The sequence below is a fragment of the Rhodamnia argentea genome, chromosome 3, assembly GCF_020921035.1.
Source record: "Rhodamnia argentea isolate NSW1041297 chromosome 3, ASM2092103v1, whole genome shotgun sequence".
In the NCBI taxonomy this organism is placed as follows: domain Eukaryota; kingdom Viridiplantae; phylum Streptophyta; class Magnoliopsida; order Myrtales; family Myrtaceae; genus Rhodamnia; species Rhodamnia argentea.
This window is the reverse complement of record NC_063152.1, coordinates 6,857,669-6,881,071: the sequence shown is the minus strand read 5'-3', so window position 1 is coordinate 6,881,071 and position 23,403 is coordinate 6,857,669. Positions and strand designations below refer to the sequence as shown.

The 23,403-nt window shown below is 40.2% G+C and overlaps 2 protein-coding genes across 2 annotated transcripts; both read left to right on the top strand.

Moving 5' to 3' along the window:
- The first annotated feature begins 3,722 nt into the window (after window positions 1-3,722).
- Window positions 3,723-6,733, top strand: LOC125313996 (F-box protein At5g03100-like). The gene is made up of 3 exons (XM_048275452.1): window positions 3,723-4,703; window positions 5,673-5,843; window positions 6,334-6,733. Exons 1-3 carry the CDS (start codon window positions 3,723-3,725, stop codon window positions 6,685-6,687), a joined length of 1,506 nt encoding a protein of 501 aa, XP_048131409.1. The 3' UTR covers window positions 6,688-6,733.
- A 2,175-nt stretch (window positions 6,734-8,908) lies between these two features.
- On the top strand, window positions 8,909-11,390 carry LOC125314366 (F-box protein At5g03100-like). Its single transcript, XM_048276488.1, has 3 exons — window positions 8,909-9,865; window positions 10,283-10,456; window positions 11,017-11,390. Exons 1-3 carry the CDS (start codon window positions 8,909-8,911, stop codon window positions 11,365-11,367), a joined length of 1,482 nt encoding a protein of 493 aa, XP_048132445.1. The 3' UTR covers window positions 11,368-11,390.
- The last annotated feature ends 12,013 nt before the right edge of the window (window positions 11,391-23,403 follow it).

Here is a 23,403-nt window from a genome sequence, read left to right as displayed (position 1 = left end):
CCAGGAAAAGCGTCAACGTCAAGATCTCTCCTCACGGCCACTGCACGCACGGGTTCATCTTCACGATGCTGCTGTACCTTGCTGCCATCCTCGCAGACATGGTTCGTCCCCCGGGATTTGACGACTAGCTCTCTTCTCACACCATGCCTTGCCTTCCTTACTGTACCACGCCAACTCTCACCCAAAGATTATAAAAATGATGAAGATGGATTTTGGGGTTTGCGTCACGAGAGCATCATGGGTGTAGCAAAGCCCATCAAGATTACACTCTTTTAACCACGAACTTACATGAGCTGTGACAGTATTAGGTTTTGAGATAAATGACCAAAATGCATTTAGGTCGGCCCTTCTTTGAAACAATGAAATCACATCAAGTTCTTATTTAAAACAAGACCAAATTCATACCCTTATTCAAAAAAATGATGATACTTCGGGTACTTATTTGAAATTTTCCCTTAGTTCTTTTTTTTTTAAATTAGTTTTCCCTTAGATCTTTAACATGTACCTAATTTGCACTTCTTGAGGAAGAACAGAAAATTTATGGCCTAATATTAAAAAAAACCCTCTAATTTTAGCATTTGTGACAATTATATCCAAAACTTTTTTGTCTTATAAAAAATCTCAACTTTTACTTTTGTCCCAATTCTACCTATTTAATACCCAAAAAAATTCCTAACTTTAACATTTGTTCCAGTTATATCCAAAACTTTTTTTTTGTCTCATAAAAAAACTTTTACTTTTACTTTTATCCCAATTCTACTACCGTCAGCCTTCCGTCCATAATTACCGTTAATTAATCATACGCGCTTCGAGTTTTCTCACCGAACTTACCAATGAATCTTTGAAATTTAGAAATAGTAGATTTCAAGGATGACAAGATTTTAGATCGTTAGTCCAAATATCTCTATGTCTAGCCATTTTTTGGGCTGTTAAGTGCCGAAGAAAATACGCGACGTGCCGTGATGAATGACTCTATATCTCCTGGTAATATGTAGAGGAAGCAAACAATATAAGATAAGTATAGAGGTTTTTTCATATCAGCTTTTTTGAGGTGTAATTCATTAACAACGTGAAAATACCACGTAAGATTAACTAATGGTGATTATGAACGGAAGGCTAACGGTGGTATAATTGGGATAAAAGTAATAGTTGGAGATTTTTTATGAGACAAAAAAAAAGAGTTTTGCATATAATTGGGACATATGCTAAAGGTAAGCTTTTTTTTTTTTTTAGTACTAGACTGGAAGAATTGAGACAAAAGTAAAAGTTTGGGATAGAATTGAGACAAATGTAAAAGTTGAAGTTTTTTACGAGAGAATTTTTTTTTTTTTTGGATATAATTATCACAAATGATAAAATTGGAGTTTTTTTTTGGGTATTAGGCCCAAAAAAACTTAGTGATATCTGCATTGTTGGAAGAGGTTCGCGTTTGCTTTCAATAACACAAACTAGAAGTACTATCTTTTTTTTTTGTGGCTTAATTGGGTTTGAGCCTCGAGGGGATTTTTTTTTTTCCCGACAAAAGGGTTTGCCAACAGAACTAGACCATAAGTTCGACCTTTTGAAAATCAAAACATCTGTCGCTAAGATTTGAGATTGCTTAAGACTTTTTATTCTAATCAGTGTCTGTGTCCATGAGGTTCATTTTCCTCTGCGAAAGTAGTCTTATTGCAAAGGTCTCTTCATCAAATGAAACAAGCTTATCGTCTAAATAGATCCGGTCTTTTAGTTGCTTGCTCGCCATCCGAGTACAAAACCTCCAACTTCAAAGCTCTTTTGGGGGCAAAATTCACAAAAAAAACCCTTGGAAGTGGATGATATCCATGGCCTAGAGCTTTCCCCACGCACGGAGTGATCCAAAGCAAATTCTGCGGCCGACGACCAAAATGCACAGAATGAAATCAATCTCCTCCTCCGACTTCGAAACGAAGCGAAGAAACCCCCGACGACTTCATTTGTGCCTTTACCTAATGCCCTAGTTTGCGGACATCTCCCCGCCTCCTTGCTCATCGAAGACGCTCTCAAGACCTGCGTGTTCAACGGCCACCGACCTCCTTTTCTCCGCTGACTTGGTCCGCCAAGCAAAACCATGGCGGACGTTATCGCAAGAGTTAGTTCCATTATAAATTTCAAATTGATATGTTAATGGAACATTTACTTCAAATTATTTTTCTATTTCACAAAAAATTCCAAATGGGCATCCCAATTCCCATTTACCTCAATTTAGGAGAACCGAAGGTCTGTTTTCTTCCCTTTGCTTTTTCCCTTTTCCCGCCTTTTCTTGTCTTCTTCTTCTTCCTTACGACAATTTTGTACCACCAGTTCTTCTTCCCTTTGATGACTTAAACGCCAGAGAGAGAGAGAGAGAGAGAGTGAAGAGAGGCTGATGCGATTGCGTGGACTACGTAAGGAAGTGTGGGATGATGTCTCCTAAAAGTAAGTTTTAGTGCCACCGTTACGTAACCGTGACACTAAGTGACTACGCCGTGTCAAATTTCGCTTGATTGAACATAATAAATTTATCGGACGTAACATATCTTAAAAACCCAAATACGACAAGTTTATTGCACTACGTACACATCTGTAACAAGATCAAGATACACTCTGTCATATAAATGTGCAAAAGTGTGCTCAAAGGACTATTAAAGTGTATAAATGTTTCTAAAGATGTGGTGCTGAACTAGGCAAACGTTTAACTTTATTTTTTTTAAAAAAATCGAGTGAGTGGGTGCATATGGTAATACTTATGAAAGTGAATCTTTGCTTTGGAAGTGCTTATGGAGTATAAATTCGTTTGGTAATTTAACTTCTGAAGAAGAAATTCGTTTGGTAAAATTTTTTACTTTTGAAGTGAATTTTCACTTCGGAAGTTGTTTTTTTTCCCAATTTGAGAAGTTAAAAAAAAATTGCTTCTCAATTCAAGAAGTGTTTCTCGCCTTACCCTTTTTTCATTACATGGTCAACCTCTTTTCGGCCACGCCCATCTTCGCCCGCCGTCACCCGTGGCCACCGTCAACTATCAATCATCGCCCGCCGCCGCCCACCACGGACCTTTGCCAGACGCCGCACACCCCCGATCGCCCCCCATCTCTAACCGCCCCCCATCGCCGGCCTACGCCAACCGTTGTTCACCGCTAGCCGCCACAAACCACGGACCACTGCCAACCACAGCCGAGTCGCTATCTCCGGCAATCGAAGTAAAAGATAAATAATAATTTTTTATTTTTAAAAAATACATAATATTCTTAATAATAAAAATTATTTCCTAAAGAAATTTTAAAAATTTAAAAATAAAGTAGAAAATTTTCGACCATCGACAATAATTTTTCATAAAAGATTTTGTGTTAATAATGTTTTAAAAGTAAAATTTTTAACCCATACTAAACAAATTTCCCTTATCAGAAATTAACTTCTAAAGTAAATGTAAAAAAATAAACTTTTACTTTTGAGTAAAAGTAGAAAAATCAACTTCTGATTAGAAGTTGATTTCGAAAGTAAAAGTATTACCATGTGTGCCCTTATTGTACCACTAAATTGTGTGGATTTCTTTTTTTTTTTCTCTGAGTTTAAGTTTAATTTTGGCTCTTCAACTCTTTTTCCACAGCCGGGAAAAAAAAAATTCTTTTTTCACATTGCCACAAAAATAGGGTAAGTATAAAGGGAACATTAAAGGATAGAAACTCGGGAAACGTCCGCAGAAGAAGCCCTAGAATTTCTAATCCATGGCGGAGAACTCCGTGCACGGCTCCATCCACCGCGAATACGCCGGCGACCGGCCGAATCGCACCAAAGAAAACCCACATCCTCCTCCTTCTCCTTTGAAACGGAGTAGTAGCCCTAGGGATTTCATCAGCCCCTTGCCAGACGCCGCGATCCACCGCATCTTCTCGTTTCTGCCCCTCCGAGACGCCGTCAAGACCAGCGTCCTCTTCAAGCGCTGGCGGTCAACTTGGACCACCACCACCGACCTTGTCTTCGATGGACAGATCGGTACCTTGGGCTTCCCGTCCCTCGTCGACAAAGTCCTGAGCCAGTGCACCTCGCCCACGGTGAAGAAATTCCACCTCACCGACTTCAGGTACGATGAGCCCGACCGCCCCAAGGTCGACCTATGGCTTCGCTTCGCGGCGGGACACCCTGTGGAGGAGCTCCACCTGAGGCCGTCTTTCTTCTCGCCGGTAAAGTATGAACTGCCGCAGTTCTTGTATAGCTTGAGTTGGTTGGCGCGTCTGGAAGTCAGTTTGTGCTGTTTCTCATTGGGTGGGATTATTAGGTGGCCATGTCTTAAGACTTTGGTGATCGAATATTCAGAGTTGAGTGATGATATACTTGAAGGAATTTTCAGTGGAAGTCCTGTTTTAGAGTCCGTTCAGTTCCGCGGGTGCAAAGGAGTGAAGAACATTATAATAGATTCAACAAGCGTGAAAGAGTTGGTACTCAACGATCACTGGTTCTCTAATCCGGACAGAATTTGGGCCCCGCATGTGCAGTCACTGCGTGTATTAGGCAGATGGTATCATGATTCCATGTTCAGACTTGACGATGTATCTTCTTTGGTTGAAGCTGAGTTAGTTTTTTCCATTCGAATTCGAACTGGAACTCTTGTATCTGATAAAAAGAGGATGTGCTGCGACTTGGTGAAGGGATTTTTTGAGAAGCTGCACGGAGTACCTACAATCACCATTGGCGGTTGGTGCTTGCAGGTACGAGCTCATTATTTTTACGTTTTATAAGTGTCTGTGATTAGCACCGTCTAGTCATGTTTGCTGCCCAGGTCGAGTGACCTCAGGTCTCTGTGGCATTCTCAGCATTATTGTGAATGCCTGCATAAATAGTTGCTGGTAGTGTTTCAAATTATAATTTAAGAACATATAGCGAACCATGCGAACCACAGAGCTTCTTCCCTCTGTTTAATTTCCAATAAATGGATCTGGGATCACTCTGTTGGGGACAATGAATGCCATTAGATATTGTTAATTATTATGGATGCTACTCAACACAACATTATTAGACGCTTGATTTTTGCAAAAAAAAAAAAAAAGATGCATAAATAGATCATTTGAAGGTGTGCCTTTTCAATTCATTAGATATTGTTAATTATTATGGATGCTACTCAACACAACATTATTAGACGCTTGATTTTCGCAAAAAAAAAAAAGAAAGATGTATAAATAGATCATTTGAAGGTGTGCCTTTTCAATTCATTCTTTCAGTTTATATAGAAAAGTCATTTATCTGGAAATATGACAGAATAATGGATCTAGTCATCTTAGGCTGGCAGAACCAAATCATGGTCTCTTGTCACATTTTGTTGTTGTTCGATAATATATCTTACAGAGATTTCTCATATTATTTTAAAATGGCAATGGACAGATTCACTTGGAAACTTCCGTCAGTAACGAGGTTTGATGTCTCATGGAACTAACTAATAGAATTTTCAGATCATTCAAAGATCACAAGTTTTACATGAGAAGCATATGTAAAGACTGTCGATTCGTAAAGAGATTCACTTTTTATTTCCGCTTGTGGTTTCCTATCGCTCTTTTCCCGGCTGGGAGACAGGATCAAAGGATAGATTGTCTGGATGGACCGTAATTTTGTTATTCTTTATTCATGTAATACAGGAAAAGAAATATTAATTATATTTTCTTTGTTGCTTGCTCGCTGCTTAGATTCTGTCCCTTTTGGAGTTGGAAGGACTGCCTTCTCCATTCTTCAAATGTCAGAACCTGATACTACATGGGCCAGTTAGTCAATGGGACCTTCCCGGGATAGCATACTTGCTAAAAAGTTCACAGTGCCTGGAAAAATTAGACATAGTCCTGACTGACCTCCCCCTTCAGGTTTGCTCCTTTGCTATGATATTTCAGTTCACTTCTTCTGCTGTCTTCTTTCTTGCACGAATGTTTAAACAGTGATTTACAACTTTGGAAGCACAAAAAGATGATCAGTCTCAAACTCTGTATTTATTTTAGCAATTGAAAATTGCCCATAACTCTGTCAGTCAGCTCAACATTTGTACAGGGCAATATTAAGCTGTTGTTTTTCATGTCTTAAAGTAACCTGCATTGATGTACAGAAGGTTCTTTTGCTGCCATGTACATTAGGATCTTGAACTAATATGAGCACCTCGAGAGAGATGATGTTATATGGTATGGACGAGTTTAAGAGATCCAATTGATCTGTACTGCTTATAAAGTAAAACTAACTAGCATGTGCGGTGGACAAATGATGGTTGTTTGTTTGAAATTTTAGTTAGCAGATGAATTTTTTTCCCTTGTGGATCATCTTCTAATGTGAAGTAAGTTTCTTAAATGGGGTATCTTTGTGCAGCTTGACCTCTTTGAAGAATCTGCAGAACGTTTTAACTTTGACGAAGGAGATTTTTTACCATCACGGAAGGGGAACTTCGACTTTTTGGTAAAACATCTCAAGAGAGTTGAGATCATCGGTTTTGGAGCTAATAGTTTTGGGTCAAAACATCTGCTCGCCCTGATTAAGTTTCTTCTTGGGGAAGCACTTGTGCTGGAGAAGTTGATTATCAAGACTGAATTGCCCACATGCCACGGACAAAAATGCCTTGACGCTGCTGTTCTGTCGAAACTACTTGGCACGAGCCGAAACGTACTCAGATATCAAAGAGCTTCCAAAAATGCCGAGGTTATCTTTGATTATCCTTTCGAATAGGTGTCTCATAAAAGCATGCGAAAATCCCGGTTTTGGGTTGATCTCATGGCAAGGGTATGTTGCCCTGCACCCTACGCTGCTCATTCTTATTCACTCGCTTTTGACAGTAAAGTTACATGAACTGTGATATCAGGTTTTTAACATGTTCCTGATTTAAACTGGATCATTTGCAAATATGAACCTCCTTAAGGAAGGAGGTTAACAGCAGCGAATTTTCGACATATGAAAGGGATGTTTTGGTTGAGAAATTGCTCTGCTTTCTGTGTCTGAAAATTTGTTTGTAATTTGGTTGCGTTTGATTTCAAAGACTCGAACTTGGAGTACTTCTGTGCTACCCAAAAGAAGATAAAGTGGAATTTTAACATAACCCTTTTTGTGGTTTAGTTTGGTTTTTTCCCGGCAAGAAAGTTGTAATCGGAACTAATCAGTATTTCGGGATTCGATTTTTAATCATTAGTCTTTCCATTAGCTCCGGCAAGTTTTGTCGGATGTTCGGGTGAGATTGTTTTAATTAATAGTTGGGGGATATTAAAAGAATAGAAAAGGTTAAAAAATTGTGCATCCAAGTTGAATGTTTGAGGACTTAAATGCACGAAATGTGAGTTTTCACACTCAAGCGCATTATTGGAACAGTTGTAGGACTTATTCAGTAATTTTAAGGAAAAAAATCTCATAAAAAATTATGAGGTTTACTAAATTTTTTTAGGCCTATTATTAATGAACTCAACATGTGATTTGTCAAAACAAGGGAGTCTTTAGAGACCTAAAAGCGAGCATGCATGATCTAATGGGTGCCGGGTAGATTCGAGAATAAGAATCTAACATACACGATTGGTTATAGGGTAACCATTATAATATTTTAATTTAGACTCTATTCGTTTCGCAAAAAATAAATAATTTAAAGAAGGTTTTTCTAAAAATAATCATTTTTATTGCTTGCAAAATGATAAATGGAAAATATTTCCATACAAAACTATTTTTTATTGATTAATTATTTCGAGAGATAAAAGTTATTATTTTTCAAGAAAATATTTTACAAATCATTCTTTTTTTAACGAAACATAGAGAGCCTTCATTTTAATTTAATGTTACGATTAGCTGGTGCATGATGCTCAGTAGATGAGCAACCATTCTAGGATTTTAGAATACTCAATTAAGTGAAAATTAAATTATCAGATAACTTGATTATTAAACACAAATAATGAAGATGTTAAGTGCCATAATTAAATAATGTGAATTTTATTATACTGGGTAAATAATAATTTATTGCAAAAATTACTAATAGTTCATGATTTGTATTATTACACCCATTAAAAGTAATTTGATAGAATTTATATTAAAAGGTCGTAATAATTCTTGACTGACTTATAATCATCGGATATTGCATTATAGTTCTAATCTTACTTTTATGATTATAATTAGATGCGAGTAACTTGTAAGTTACATATCAAATTTATAATTCGAAGAAACAACATTATAATATTAGGATTTACTCTTCACGTAGTTAAACTAATTAAAAGAGTTTCAAGCTTGTTGATTTTATTCTTAGATTATCCTGCAAACCAAATAAAAAATATCTCTCCCGTATTCATTCTGAGTTTAATTTTATTTTCACAAAATCGTTATTGTTAATTCGATGTTATTTCATATCGCAAATCAAAGGACGAGAGGTGTGCCCTTAACCTTTGTCTAACTGAAAAATAGTGAGGAGCATACCGAGCCAAAATTAAGAATCTTTTTATCCTAGGTGTCTAAGAAACACACATTTATAAGGGGATGAAAAAATAAAGAAAATATTGAATGAGTTAGTATATCACGTAAGTCGATTTCTTAATACATTTTTTTTCTCTCTACGCATAAGTTTAATTTTAGTCCTCCTCCCATCGAAATCTTCTAATTTGTTTTTGCAATCAGATTCATTATTCAGTCATGCTTGCATAAATAACTCAAAAGAGAAAAATTCCGATAAAGAAAATTTTCAGCCTAAAAATGGAATAAGTATAAAAAAAATTGAAGGATAAGACTGTTTAAAAAAGGATAGTAAATCGGATCAAAGAGGAAAAAATATATATTCCAAATCGAATCAATAACTAATTGATCTAATCAAATTGAGTTTTGCAGAAATTAGAATAAAGAGGGAAAGGGTAGAAAGAAAAAAGAAAAAGCAAAAACCTTGGAAAAGTCGGGGGAACATCCGCGGAAACCTCAGAATTTCAAATCCATGGCGGGGACCAACGTCCACGGCGTCATCCACCGCAAATCCTCCGGCGACCGGCCGAGTCGCACAGAAGGAAACCGAGCTCCTCCTTTGAGGCCTAGGGATCTCATCAGCGCCTTGCCAGACGACGTGATCTGCCGCATCTTCTCGTTCCTGCTGCTCGAAGACGTCGTCAAGACCAGCGTCCTCTCCAAGTGGTGGCGGTCCACTTGGACCACCACCAACCACCTCGTTTTCCATGGTTTCCATGGACTCCAGCGCCGCAATCACGGCACCTACACCTTTGACTTCCCGTCCCTTGTTGACAGCGTCCTGATTCGGTGCACCTCGCCCTCGGTGAAGAGTTTCCACATCACCCACTTCAAGTACGACGAGGCCTGCCGCCCCAAGCTCGACCTCTGGCTCCGCTTCGCGGAGGCGTGCTGCGTGGAGGATTTTCGCCTGCTTCTGATTACCGGGCTGCAGTTCTTGTATAAACTGCCGCCGTTCTTGTATTGCTTGAGCTGGTTGGTGCGCCTGGAAGTTGGTTTGTGCTGTTTTTCGTTGAGTACTACCATTAGGTGGCCTTGTCTTAAGGTCCTGTTGATTGAATATTCGGAGTTGAGTGATGATATCCTAGAGAGAATTGTCAGGGGAAGTCCTATTTTAGAGTCTCTCGAGTTACATTGGTGCAGGGGTGTGAAGAACATTATCATAGATTCGATGAGTGTGAAAGAGTTGGTGCTCATCGGCGACAGCTTCTCTAACACAGAGAAACTTTGGGCTCCACGTTTGCTGTCGTTGCGTGTATCAGGTCGTCATTCTTCCATGTTCAGACTCGACGATATATCTTCTTTGGTTGAAGCCAAGATAGATTTTGATGTGCCTGGTGACATGATGATGTGCTGTGATTTGCTAACGAAACTTCTTGAGAAGCTATGCGAAGTTCCTAAGATCACCATTGGCGGTTGGTGTTTGCAGGTACCAGCTCGGTATTTTTAACCTTTATAAGATGTGCTCGTGTTGAATGATGTCCGTGATTAGTCTTACTCTCTCATCACACTAGGCTGCTGTTCCATAATACTCTTACAGAATAGTATTCTCAGAATATTTTACAGAGGCAATGGATGGATTTTCTTGGAAACTTCAGTCAATAACGTGGTTTGCTGTCTCATGTGAGAACTACTAGAATTGTCAGATCCTTCAAGTGTCACAAGTTTTATGTAAATAGTCTCGATTCCTAAAGAGATTCATATGTTCATTTCTCCTTTAGTATCCTTATAGGTCTTTTTCCGATTGAGAGACAGGGTCAAAGGATGTTTTGTTATTCTTTGTTCAAGTTAAACAGGAAAATAAATACTAATTGATTTTTCTATTTTGCTTGCTTGATGTGCCTAGATTCTGTACGTGTTGGAGATGAAAGGAGTGCTATCTCCATTGTCAAATTGTCAGAATCTGATACTACGCGCACGAGTTTGTCAATGGGACCTTCCTGGCATAGCGTACATGCTACAAAGTTTCCAATGCCTGGAAAAATTAGTCATATATCTGACTGGCCTCTCCCTATTGAAAGTATGTTCCCTCAGTATGATATTTTCAGTTTGCTTCTTGTTCTAACTTCCTCTACGCATGAATGTTTAAACAGTGAGTTAAAACTTTAGAAGCACATAAAGATGACCGATCTCGAACCCTTAGTTATTCCAACATCCGAAATTTGAAAGTAACTTAGTCAGCATACTCTACATTTGTGCGGGGCCACCGTAGGCTGTTTTAGGTCATGTCCAAAAGTAACTGCAGTGTCTTGACCAAAAAAAAAAAGAGAAGTAACTGCAGTATCATACTGGAGGTTCTTTTGCTGCCATGCAGCGTTAGGATCTTGAACTAATAGATTAGCGATGAGTACCTAGAAAGAGAAGATGTTTCATTAGCGATGAGTACCTAGAAAGAGAAGATGTTTCATTGTGTAGACATATTTAAGAGTTCAAATTCATTAATACTCGATATGAACTAGAACTATCATCTTGATGGACTAATGAAAGTTGCTTTTTTTTTTCACATTTTAGTGAGGCTTTTTTTTTCGTGGATCCGCATCAAATTTGAAGTAAGTTTCTTAAATGGTTAACTATGTGCAGTTTGGGGTTGACAAAGAATTTGAAGCACGTTTTAACTTTGACGAAGAAGATCTTTTGCGTTCACGGAAGGGAAACTTTCAATGTTTGGCAAAACATCTCAAGAGAGTGGAGATCATCAGTTTTGCTAATAGTTTTGGGTCGAAACATCTGCTGGCCCTGATTAAGTTTCTTCTTGGTGATACACTTGGGCTGGAGAAGATGATTATCAAGGCTGATTTGCATGCGCAACATGGACAAAAACGTCTAGAGACAGCTGATCTTTTCAAAGTACTTAGTGTGAGCCGAAATGTGCTCAGCTATCGAAGAGCTTCCCAAAATGCTGAAGTTATCTTTAAATTTCCTTGTAAATAGGGGTCCTTTTAAAAGCATATGAAGATTCGAATTTCTAAACTTTTTTTTTTGTTTTTTGGTCGGGGGGTTTCTAAACTTGAAGGAGCCTTACACTGCTCATTCTTATTCACTCTCTTTTGACAGTAAACATGCACCTAAGTTACACTTCTTTCAAGTTTAGCTTAGTTTAGTTGTAAATATGAACCTCTTGAGGAAAGATTTTAATAGTAGTGTTTTAGATAATGGACATATGAAAGGGTGTTTTGGATAAGATATTTCTCATATTTCTCTTCTTTTTCAAGCGAAATAGAAAATTTAGGGGTGTATCATTTATGTGCACTCTTGGAAGATTAAGGTTATGCATTTTGGAAATATTAATGTGGCAAAGACATTTTGACAATTTGATTTCGAAGATCACTTTGAAGTACTTTGTTGACCAAAAGAAGATAAACTCGAAATTTGAACATAAACATTTTTGTGCTTAGTTTCAGCTGAGCTTTTTGAAAAAAAAAAAAAACTGCGAGATCAAACCATGGTACATGTTTTATAATTTGATTTCGAAGACAACTTTGAAGTACTTTGCTGCCCAAAAGAAGATAAACTTGAATTTTTTTTTTTTGGGTAAAAAAACTCAAATATTTAACATAACCATTTTTGTTGCTAATTTCGGTTCAGCTTTTTGAAAATCAAAACAAGGTGCGAGATTATTCCCTGGAACATTTTTTAATTTTTATTATCCATCATCAAATTTTGAAATAGCTTAGAGTTTATAATCTAGTTCAGCTGGAATTTTTACTATATATAAGTATGTATCTATGAGGTACATTTTCTCTATGAGAATACTAATTTACTGTTTGAGCTGTGCCATGTTTGTGTGAATTTGTAAGTTCAAAGAATCAACAACAAAGAGCACATTAAAAGAATCGAAGGTTTTACCAATCAGTTTCGATTCGATACGAAACATAAATTGCTTCGACTTGCATACAATTGGGGTCAAATAATGGTAATACAGATTTGTTCCATTCGACATTCATTAAGCCAAATCAAGCTGCATAATGTTTGCCCCTACTCTCTTGCTCAAATAGAGGGACCCTTGAACCATTATACGTTTCTACAAGATTTGTTCCATTCGACATTCATTAAGCCAAATCAAGCTGCATAATGTTTGCCCCTACTCTCTTGCTCAAATAGAGGGACCCTTGAACCATTATACGTTTCTACAAGGTATAAAAACTTCTTCTTCTTCTTCTTCTTCTTCTTCTTCTTCTTCTTCTTCTTCCTCTTCTTCTTCCTCTTCTTCTTCCTCTTCTTCTTCTTCTTCTTCTTCTTCTTCTTCTTCTTCTTTTGCTGTTTATTGCAAAGGTCTTCATCAAATGAAACAAACATATCGTACAATGGTCCTTTAGTTGCTTGCTCACCATCTGAAAACAAAGCCTTCAACTTTAAAAGCCCTTCGGGTGGCAGAATTCAAAGAAGCCCTAGAATGATATCCGTGGCCGAGAGCTTTGCCCACAATCGGATCCAAGTCAAATTCTTTGGCGTACGATCGAATCGCACGTAACGAAGCCGGTTTCATTAGTGTCTTTACCAGACAACTTGATCCACGACATCTTCTCCCTCTTGTGAATACATTGGCAAGAGTTAATACCATGGTAAATTTCAAATTGATATGCCATGATACATTTACCTCATTAATTTTTTATTTCGCAAAAAAATCCAAACCGGCACCCCATTTCACATTTACCTCAAATTAATTTTCTTTATTTTTTAGTAGGCTTTATTTATTTACAAATTGATAAGAGATAATCATGCGAGGATGACTGTTTATGTTATTTGGATGTACACATATAAATTCACATGCAGTGTATATTTGATTGGTATCTTGCAGGCAATGAATGTATGACATCGGTAGTCTTTTTGTACGGTATAGGAAAGAGAAAAATTATAAAGAATACCCAAAGGCACCGTGAAATCCCAAAAGAACATTTGTCTAAAGGTGGGAATCCCAAAATAACATTTACTTAAAGTTGCGAGCATCAATTGAAATTAGGACTCATTGTTTGACACATTTACCTCAAAATTTATGGTAAATGAGTCACATGCCTATAAGTTTGGGAGTTTTTTTGTGTGACAAAAAGATAATTTTGGGATAAATATGTCACATTAGTATAAGTTTGGGATTTTTTGTGTCATAAAAAAAAAATATTTGGGATAAATATATCATATGGGTATAAGTTTAGGATTTTTGGTATCACAAAAAAATGTTTAAGATAAATGTGTCACAATGGTATAGTTTAGGGTTTTTTATGGTGTTTTCCCTAGTCTTTTTTATACCATATGGGAAAGAGCAAAATAACAAAGAAAGCCCGAAGGCCCCGTGCAATCCCAATATACCATTTACATGAAATTAGAATTCAAGATGTTTTTAGGATCATTAACAAGGAGCAATTACGGGGATAAGAATAGCAGGAATGCTATAACTTTTGTATGACACTCGCTTGAATATCATAACTTTTTTTCTCCGTTCACTTAAGTACCATATCGAGGTAAAATAGATCATTTAGATGTCCTTTCCAACAAAATCGTCATACATGGATTTTTTATTTAATTTTCCATTCAAATTTTTGTATTTTTGTATTTTTTATTTTCAATTTTTTTTTCGACCACCCTAGACCGTCGAGAAGGGCTCACTCGGACCGGGGGAGAGGGCCATTTCACCCTCAGCCAACGGGGCCACGAAGGCTCGGGGCGAGGCCATCTCCTTGGCTTGGGGGGCCGTGATAGACCTAGGGTGAGGCCTCCACGACCCTTCCTTCTTGCCTTCGCTCTTACGGCTCTAGCCGCTGCCGGCGCTAGAATCGAAAACCGTCAAGCCATTGGTCTTCAGCACGTCGCTCGATGGCGAACCGATGCACCGAAGCAATGGGACCACCGTCGCTCTACTTGCCAGAACGCCTTGAAATCGGGTTCCGTCGAAATGAAATCCGAGACCAAAACGTGAAATGTTCAATAATCACAAACCGAAATCGCAAAGGATCGCTGCAGAGAGAGAGAGAGAGAGAGAGAGAGAGAGAGAGAGAGAGAGAGAGAGAGAGAGAGAGAGGCATTGCTCTTCGCTGCTTTTTTTTCTCCCTCCTCATTTTTCCTATTTTTTATGATCTACTCTCGAGAGTAATGGTGCAAATGTAAAGCGTTGATCTCGTGAGCAGCCAGCGCCAACCGTGGAAGTAGGAAACAAAAGAAAAGGAAAAAATAATTCAAAATTCAAAATTTGTGGCTATTTTCTCTTAGGAAATCAACCGTACCAAACGTGGAAAACATTTTAACGGGCGGAATTATAAAAGAAGTCTTAAATCTATAACGATTGTGTCTATTCAGTCCTAAAAAATTTTTCCGTCAATTGAATACTAATCCTCCCGCATTTGTTTCAATTTATTGGGCCGGCCTACACTTATGTGGATAATTTTTAATAATATTTTAATAATTTTATTTGTTATTTTTTCTCTTCTTTCTCTTTCTATTTTTTCTTTCTCCTCACCGACCATTGGGTGAGGCCATCGCGGGTGTGGGCACGGTTGCCTTGCTCGCGAGCATGCCTCTCTAACCCAAGCTATCGGGACGCACGGTTGCAGACAAGGGCGCCTAGCCCAGATATGGGCGAGGCCAACCTTGCTAGGGCCTCATCAACCGAGGTCGAAGGCGGCCATGGCCTCGCTAGTGGCTGTGATGGGCTTGCCCAATGGCCGGCGTGCTACGACAACCCTCGCCGACCAGTGGCAAGAAAAAAACAAACCGAAAGAGAAAAAAAAGAAAAGATAAAGATAAAATAAAAAAATTGAAAAGAAAAATTATTATTAAAAAGTGTCTATGTCAGCATTGACCGGCTAAATGGTTGAATTGGCACGATTACAATAGGTTTCTGACTTTTTTGATTATTTTTCTATAGTAACATTTATTTTCAGGTTTTAGCCAAACATCGAAAAATATTGTTATTTTCCTAAAAAATGATTTGCTGAAAAATATTTTTCAAAAATGTCTCATTCTCCATGAAAAGACGGCAACTAAAAGATTGAAGATATTCACCCCTTTTTTATACAGCTATTTTTCATTTCATCGAAGATATAACTATTAAAAAGTGCTAAAAAATCATTAGAGGAAAATTCCAAGAATAATATAATTTAAAAATTGACAAGAAATAGAAATTTTTAATAAATTATGAAGTGATCTTCCTATGATAATTGTATGGAGAGGGCGACTACCTCTCTTTTGAGTTAATCAATCGTACAAAAAATCCTAAACCGGCACATATGTAACAAGTTTACCCTAAATAATTTTTATGATCATAAAAAATCCCATACAGGTACATTTGTGACAAATTTATTCAAATTATTTTTTTGATTACAATAAACTTGAAATTGGTACACCCATGATAAATATATCTCAAATTAATTTTTTCAACCACAAAAAACTCCAAACTAGTACAATTGTATCGAATTTACCCTCTGTTAGTTTCCATTAATTGAGTTAATATCATGAAATGCCCCAAATTGATATATATCCGATAAACATAGGATAAAAATCCCAAATGTGTACATTCGGCAATTATCACGTGTCATCCAACCAGGCAATTTGATGATAAAATTTAATAAAAATTAATGGATGATAAACTTGTCATAGGTGTACCAATTTGGGGTAAATTTATCAAATGTGTACCAATTTAGGGTTTTTAATGGTCCAAAAAAAAATTTAAGATAAATTTCTTATATGTGTACCAGTTTGAGATTTTTTGTGGTAAAAAAATATTTTGGGGTAAATTTATCACCGATGTACCGGTTTGGTGTTTTTCGTGATATTCACCCCTCTCTTTTTAGTATCTTTAATATTTTTTTTAGAAAAAATACCGTCAAAAACCTTAAACTATGCATATTGTGACACATTTACTCTGATTTTTTTTTTTTTTGGACGTCAAAAATCCTAAACTATATCCATTGTGAGACATTGACCCTAGATTTTTCGTTGTGACGCTAGAAACCCCGGACTTATACCATTGTGACACATTTACCTTCCAGTTAAAAGTATAATGTGAATCCAAGGAGGGCCAGAATTGGAGGAGGCCGGGCTGGCCCTTGTTGAAGCCAAATTGCAGGAGAAACTCAAACCTCCACAAAGCCAAGCCAATGCTTCATACTGTAAATCACAATTTAATACTGAGCTAAGCCACACAATCCTTTCCTTTTTCTCGACCTTGTTCAAGCTAAGATCTATTCCAAATTTAATCTTAAAGCAGGATTTTGACAATTAGGCATCCATCATGAAAAACGTCCATCCCATAGAACAAACAAATCCCAAACTTTCCAATAGTATCGGTGATGCAATCAATGCGGGGCTCAAGGAATGCGGTCCCGTTGTCCCCGTTGCGCGTTAAAATCCCTTGACAAGGCTTTGCTGGTAATGGGTTCTAATCCCAGATTGACTATAGCCCAATGAGGTTGCTTACGCGAGAATCTTTTATCGAACTTAATCCGTTCGTTTTCCGAAAAGGGGTTCCGGGTCGGTTTTGGACAGAGAATGTCAAATGCAATAGATTTACACAAAAGGACGCGTTACAAACGGGCTTTCGACAACTTCGACGGCCCAATGTGCAATAGTAACAGTATGTGACGGACTTCGACGTGACCCTGGAATTGAATCGACAGGATCGGGAGATAATGTAGGACACAATGCTGGAATTCAATCGACAAGACTGGACGGGGAACTATAGGACACAATACCGGAATTGAATCGACGGTATCGGACAAGATGGGTGAAAGGTGCAACACCGGAATTTAATCGACGGTACTGAACCTAATGAGTAGACGCCGGAATCTAATCGACGACACCTAACTCTGGATATGATACTCGCCGAAATTGAATCGACGACGGGGATCCGAAAACTACAGCTAGGCTAGGCTAAGGGCTAAAGGTTAAGAGCTAAGAGCTAATTTGAAAATGCAAGTGTTTTGGATTTGTTGTGTGTGTGTGTGTATCTTGCTATTGCGAGGTATTTATAGACAAGCTCTTTGGTAACCGCCGAGCGGTTTCTTCCTTTGGCCCCACGCTTTGCTCTTTTCCATAAGCCACGTGGATGACGGTTTCCTAGTCTTCGCGCCTTTTCTTTTTACCTCGTGGGGATTACCGCCAACCGCTTCGATCGTGGCCTCCCTCCGCGCGCTTTTCTTGTTCTAGAAGGAAGTGGCGCCAGAATTTATCTCGACACGTGGCACCTTTCTGATTGAAACGTTCCTTGCTTTAGTGTTCCTTCCTGTAGCTGATTATTGCTTCCTTACGTGCTTGTCACGAGTCTCTCTTGGATTATTTTAAGTGTCAACATATGCCCCCTTAAAAGATGTAAATCGAAGATTTACCTCTTTTAAAATATCTTCCTCCGGTTTGGTGATCTCCAGCTGTATAAATGATGATTACGCTTTCCCTTTGATCTCTTCTCCCAAAACGCAACTTTTCGACTTCGTACCGCGCACCGGCCCTTTCTTCGTCTTACTTTTAAGGATCTTGAAAAAGCTCCCAATTGTCGTCTTTCCTCATTAGCAATTTTCCTTGAACCCTAAACCCTTTTCTCTGAGCATTCCAAGCTTTCATGGCGACCGAAACTCCCGAGTTCCTTTCTTACCGACTCATCGCCCGCTTCGATGGGATCATCAATAGTGATGACGCCGATCATTGTTTCCTCAAGTTATTGAACTCTCGACGAGAGCACGCCGGTCTCATTCTCGGGCCTAGTCTCCATGATCATCTCCACATTCCATTATCTCTTCGGTCTTGCTTTCCAATGCGGGCCGACGAGCAGCTTCCCATTCAAGCTTCTTCGCTAAAAGACATTTGGTCCATGCCGGCTCAGCGATTTAGGAGTTTTCCGTCATTTGATGATAGGGCTTATGCTTGGTTCCAAAGGCTTCAAGAGGATACTCCAACAGGTTGGCCTCCCGGGAAAGCAGCGCAAATCGGGACAAGACTTGAGGTCAGCATGTTGTCCCATGATTTGAATAGAGGTCTGCTGGGGTCCGTTACAAGCTTTTGGTCTTCCTCCACTAATTGCTTTTTCTTCCCGTGGGGTCCCATGTCTGTAACCCTTCTAGATACTTTCGCCATAGCTGGTCTTTCTCCTTATGGGGCCTCGGTCAAGAATCTAGGAAAAACTAAGGATTGCCCCATTTCTGACGATTCTCTTGCTTATGGGAAGTTCATCGATGCCTATAGTAAAACGTCCGGGGATGTTTACGTCGAAGAACGAACAGCCTTCCTTCTTTTCTGGCTGTCGAAATATCTATTCCTTAGCCCAACACTCAAAGTGTCCAAGGACTATTATGATCTCGCCCTACTTCTAGCAAAAGGGAATCTTGTTGCCCTTGGCCCTCTTGCTCTTGCGTTTCAGTATAGGAGTGTTTCTTATGCCGCTCGACTAATGTCGAATTTCGAAGAGGATGGTGTACTATCAAGGCCGCTCTGGATTCTTCAATCTTGGATTGCATTCTATTTCCCTTTCATGTTTGAGAGCGTCCCTTCCTTCAATCCCAACATGGTCCCTTTGAAGCTTGGTATACGACTACTCCAAGCTGTCCCTTCAAAGGTTCCTAGTGATGTTCAGCCTTTTCGGTTCTTTCTTCGACAACTTCTGTCTTACGAGGCTGATCAAATAGATTTCTTTCCTTACCGCTCAGGCGAGTTCAATTTTTGCTTCAACTCTCGAACCTTGAAACGGTTCAATCACCGTGATTTTTGGACCTTTATCCTATTCCCTAGAGACCTTCCAATCTGGCTATGTCTTAAGGGTAGGTTCTATCCAGGCTTCGAACCATATTCCCCTCATTATTGCGCCAGGCAATTTGGTCTTCGACAGGCAGTGCCTATGCCTATCCCTTATCTCATGGATTTCCCATCGATGGACAAGAAAATGTATAATATCAAGATTGACGAACCGTTCACCTGCTGTGCCGAGATTACCACCATGATGTACCAGCGGTTTTCGGGGGATATCCCAACAATGCTTCGCTCTAGCCCCGGCGTGACTTCTGAGTTTACGACCTGGTGGACGTCCTTTGCCTTCGAAAGCCCTTTTGAAGATGCCATCTCATCCATCCTCCAGAGCAGCCGGATACAGCCCTTCGGTCCCGCTTTGAAGAAAACCGGGAAAAAGGGCGCCACCAGAGCCCTTTCGATTGGTGGTCGCAAACGTCCGACGACCGTTTCGGGTGGGTCTTTTTCTTCCCGGTCTTCGTAGTATTACTGGCCCGAGGTAATTTTTGCTTTATTTTCGCCGTTAGGTGACGATTCCGACGACGGAGCTGATGAGGAGACGCTCACTTCTCTTAAACGGCGAAAGATGATAGCGAAGAAGAGCAAATCTCCGGTGGAATCTCCGATAGTCCCTCGGCCTGTCGAAGCGTCTCCAACTGTTTGTCCCGTAGATCCTTTGGTAGATCTTGATCCACCACCCGGGGTGTCTAGCGATATTGCCATTGCTAAGGATCTGCCTGAATCCGCAGCTCCTTCGCCTACTGAGCCTCAAGGGGAACCTTCTTCGATGACCCTTGCCATTGTCCCGACCTCGATGGTCGAAGCTCCTTTAATAGCTGAAGGTCTCTCAACACCTGAAGACCCTTCATCTGCGGATATTATCCGGGATCTTCCTGCTGCTTCTCTCCTTCTATCGCCCATCGAAGACGTTCAAGTTCATCTTGCTGGATCTTCTCGCTCTTCAGATCACCCGAGTATGCCCGAATCAAGCAGCTTACCCGACTCGTAGATTTTTAGCAACCTGGGAATCATGCTATCTTGCTCCCTCGACCTTGTTCATTCAGGGGTAGCCTCTTTTGTTGACAACCCATCAAATATTCGAAACATCCAATCCGTGATGGAGTGGTCGGTCAAAGAGGAAATCAGCGCGAAGCTTCCCGAAGGCTTAGTCCGCCGGCTGAAAACATTCTTGGAGCACTTTCCTACTCCCTTTATTCATTTTCGACGGTGTCGGGACAAGGTGCTTGCTCTGTCGAACTTTCCCGATCAGCTCTTTTCTCCCAGCTCCGAGACCCAAAGGGCGAGGCAACTTGTAACTCAAGGAGAACAGTCCCTTCAATCCGCCGTCGACGAGCTTGCTGCTTTAGATAAGAAGGAGGCTACCCCGGAGCAACAAAGGCTGGCGATAGAGAGAGAACTAGAGGAGACTCGGAGTCAGCGATCGACAAGATTTTCCCGTCGATCCTCTATAGAAGATCAACTAAAAACGCTCGCAGCTTCCTTAGAAGAGAAGAAACGAGCTGATTGCGCTCGGGTCATGCAGGCAGAGGTAGACAGACGTCATACTAGGAATGTGTATATAGATAAAAATAAGAAGTTTGAACGTTTACTCTGCGAGCTGCTTGAGGGGGTTAAGACGGCTTTGTATCCCGATTCTCGTCAATAAAATCTCCCCTTCTTTCTCCTTATTTTCCGTATTGCATATTGCCACGATCCATGTAATTGCCCACGTCCGAGTAACTGCCATCATAATCTCGAGTCGGTTACTTCAAAATCCCTTATAAATAATGATTGTCTCCAAACGCCAATTCATACGAACTTTGCTATCAAGTTCACATGAGTACTCGCGCAGCTCCTTGCTTGTCGCGCTTCGACGCTTTCTCTCACAATGAAGCCAAAAGGGAACTTTCCTTATCCTTCATGGATCACCAACCCAGCAATGGTCACATAATTTTGGGTCCGCATCTCACAAATTTGCCACCTCCCTCTTCACCGATTAGTAGCTTTCCCCATTGCTCTGAAGAAGTCTTACCCTTCGAGCAATCTATTATCTCGTACTTCGCTTGGTCGTCGAGTAACTATAGATTTTCTTCATACCCAAGCTTCGACCATCGGTTTTACAACCGGTACAAACGATTAGAAGGAGAAGCAGCTACCACACCGGGCACGAGCCAGGGATAGATGTCCTTTTGTCCTTTTGCGGTACATTCATTGATCCTTCGGAGTATGGCCTCGTCGGTAGTTTGTGTTGCTTTTGGTCACCGTCATCGAACTGTTTCTTTTTGCCTATTGGTCCAGTGACCCCTACCCTTCTTGATATTTGGTTTCTGACCGGTCTTTCTCCATTTATCGATGGTAATTCTCGACCTCTAGATAACCAATTTTTCCTTGACGTGTCTTACTGCCTTGACCTTCCGTACGGTGAATTCATGGATCACCATGCTAAACCTTCAGGACCCATCCTTCCCGGGGAACATACAGCCTTCCTTTTATGTTGGCTTTGCAAATATGTCTTTTGTCTCCCCACATGTCGAATTTCCTCAGAATTCCTCGATATGGCATATGAACCGGCATGTGGTGTTGATATTGGCCTAGGCCGGATGTTCCTGGCTTCATTATATCGGGGATTATCGGATGCTCAATCTTCGCTGATGGACAATCATCCCGCCCCCTTTTCGGGTCCTTTATGGATTCCGCACTATTGGGTCCGAGTGTACTTTCCTCATATGTTTTTTGATCAAGCGCTCACTTCGACAACCGAATCATCGAAAATTAAAAGGGATGATGTACCCATGGTGTTCAATCGGACCCTTCGCTGTGCCCCCGACAATCTTACCGCTTTCGACGACTTCCTTATTGAACCGTTGTCTCTCACCAGCTTTGACTTTTCCAGGCTGCCCGTCGATAATGACATCTATAGCTCCTCCAGTGCAGATCCCGATTCTCGCCTTTTCTGGATGAGCGTGTTAGCCCCAACTGACTTAGCCATGAATTTGTCCGGTGGCGGCAAATTCTCGTCAGGATTTGAGATTTACAATCCTCATTATTGTGCTCGCCAATTCGGGCTTACTCGGGGGATTCCAATGCCGGTGGTGTATTCCATGAATTTCCCTTTCTCTGGTCGCAAGAAAGAGGTACCCGACATGATGGGCCATATCGAAGTTGTTCATGCCGTTCTCGGGCGCTTTGTATTTGTCGCCTTCTCTGACCATCCTTGTAGCACCTCATTTTTCGACAAGTGGTGGCTTTCCTACCGCTCCTCTTTGTTCCCAACCAGTGCAATGGACGTTCTCTCGAAAGTCCGTCGACACTCATTGGGCTTATCGCATCCTTTAAGAAGACCTGCTTCTTTCGTTTTTCCGAGCATTATACTTGAGCAACCAATCGATGAAGGTAAATCCTTTGTTGATATAAACAAACCGATAATGAAAGTGGGTACTTCCCTACATTCTTGCTTGATGTAATTATTGATTTGACTTTCTTCCCGGATGATTCACCGGCTTCTGATGGCCGCACGGACGACTTATCCAACGAATCGTGGGTTGTTCATATGAACATGGCGAGTGCCTCGGCTGGCCCATCGAACACTCTCCGCTGCGACTATTCATACCTTCGCAGCAAGTGGTTACGCCTGCATGACTTACTAGAAGGAGGATATGCCTACATATGTAACCAAGCGTGCGTCGAGGACGAGATCAAAGCTCTCCTTGCTTTTCTGGCTCATTTGCCCTATCCGATCCAATGTCGTGCCCTTGGATTCGCCATTAATGAGCTTTTCCTCACATTTAGCTCGACTTTGAGGTCCTTCAGGATAAGGCAGCGTGAACTAGTGATTATCGACAAGTTGGAAACAGATTCCCTTCTTGCCGACAATGAGCTGGCTTATCGACGTAGTATTCTTGATACCCTGGAAAGTGATGGTTGTACCACCCGCAAGTACTATCTGCACAATTGAAGGCAATCAAACAAGAAGAAGCAACTTGCGAATCACCGCACCTTGACATGATGCAAGCCAGCCATCGAAAGGAGGCGATTGTTGACGCCAACCGCAACAGTGAAATGCAACTTCATAGTTTCGTCTTGAGTCTTGAACAGCACGTATTGTAGTCCGTTGTTGCTAGTTCCATATTAATGCCACCTGTCCTTATCATCTTATTCTATCATTGAACTGGCGGTCTTAGTGTCAATTCTCCAAAGTTCATCATGACGCGATCTTCTCAGGATCACCCTTTTTCCATGCGGCATTTAATGAAAGGCGTCGTTTCC

Coding starts and splice junctions, on each gene's coding strand:
- LOC125313996 (XM_048275452.1), top strand. CDS start 3,723: ATGGCGGAGAACTCCGTGCACGGCTCCATCCACCGCGAATACGCCGGC. Junction 4,704..5,672: donor TTGGCGGTTGGTGCTTGCAG/GTACGAGCTCAT, acceptor CTCGCTGCTTAG/ATTCTGTCCCTTTTGGAGTT. Junction 5,844..6,333: donor TGACTGACCTCCCCCTTCAG/GTTTGCTCCTTT, acceptor ATCTTTGTGCAG/CTTGACCTCTTTGAAGAATC.
- LOC125314366 (XM_048276488.1), top strand. CDS start 8,909: ATGGCGGGGACCAACGTCCACGGCGTCATCCACCGCAAATCCTCCGGC. Junction 9,866..10,282: donor TTGGCGGTTGGTGTTTGCAG/GTACCAGCTCGG, acceptor TGATGTGCCTAG/ATTCTGTACGTGTTGGAGAT. Junction 10,457..11,016: donor CTGGCCTCTCCCTATTGAAA/GTATGTTCCCTC, acceptor AACTATGTGCAG/TTTGGGGTTGACAAAGAATT.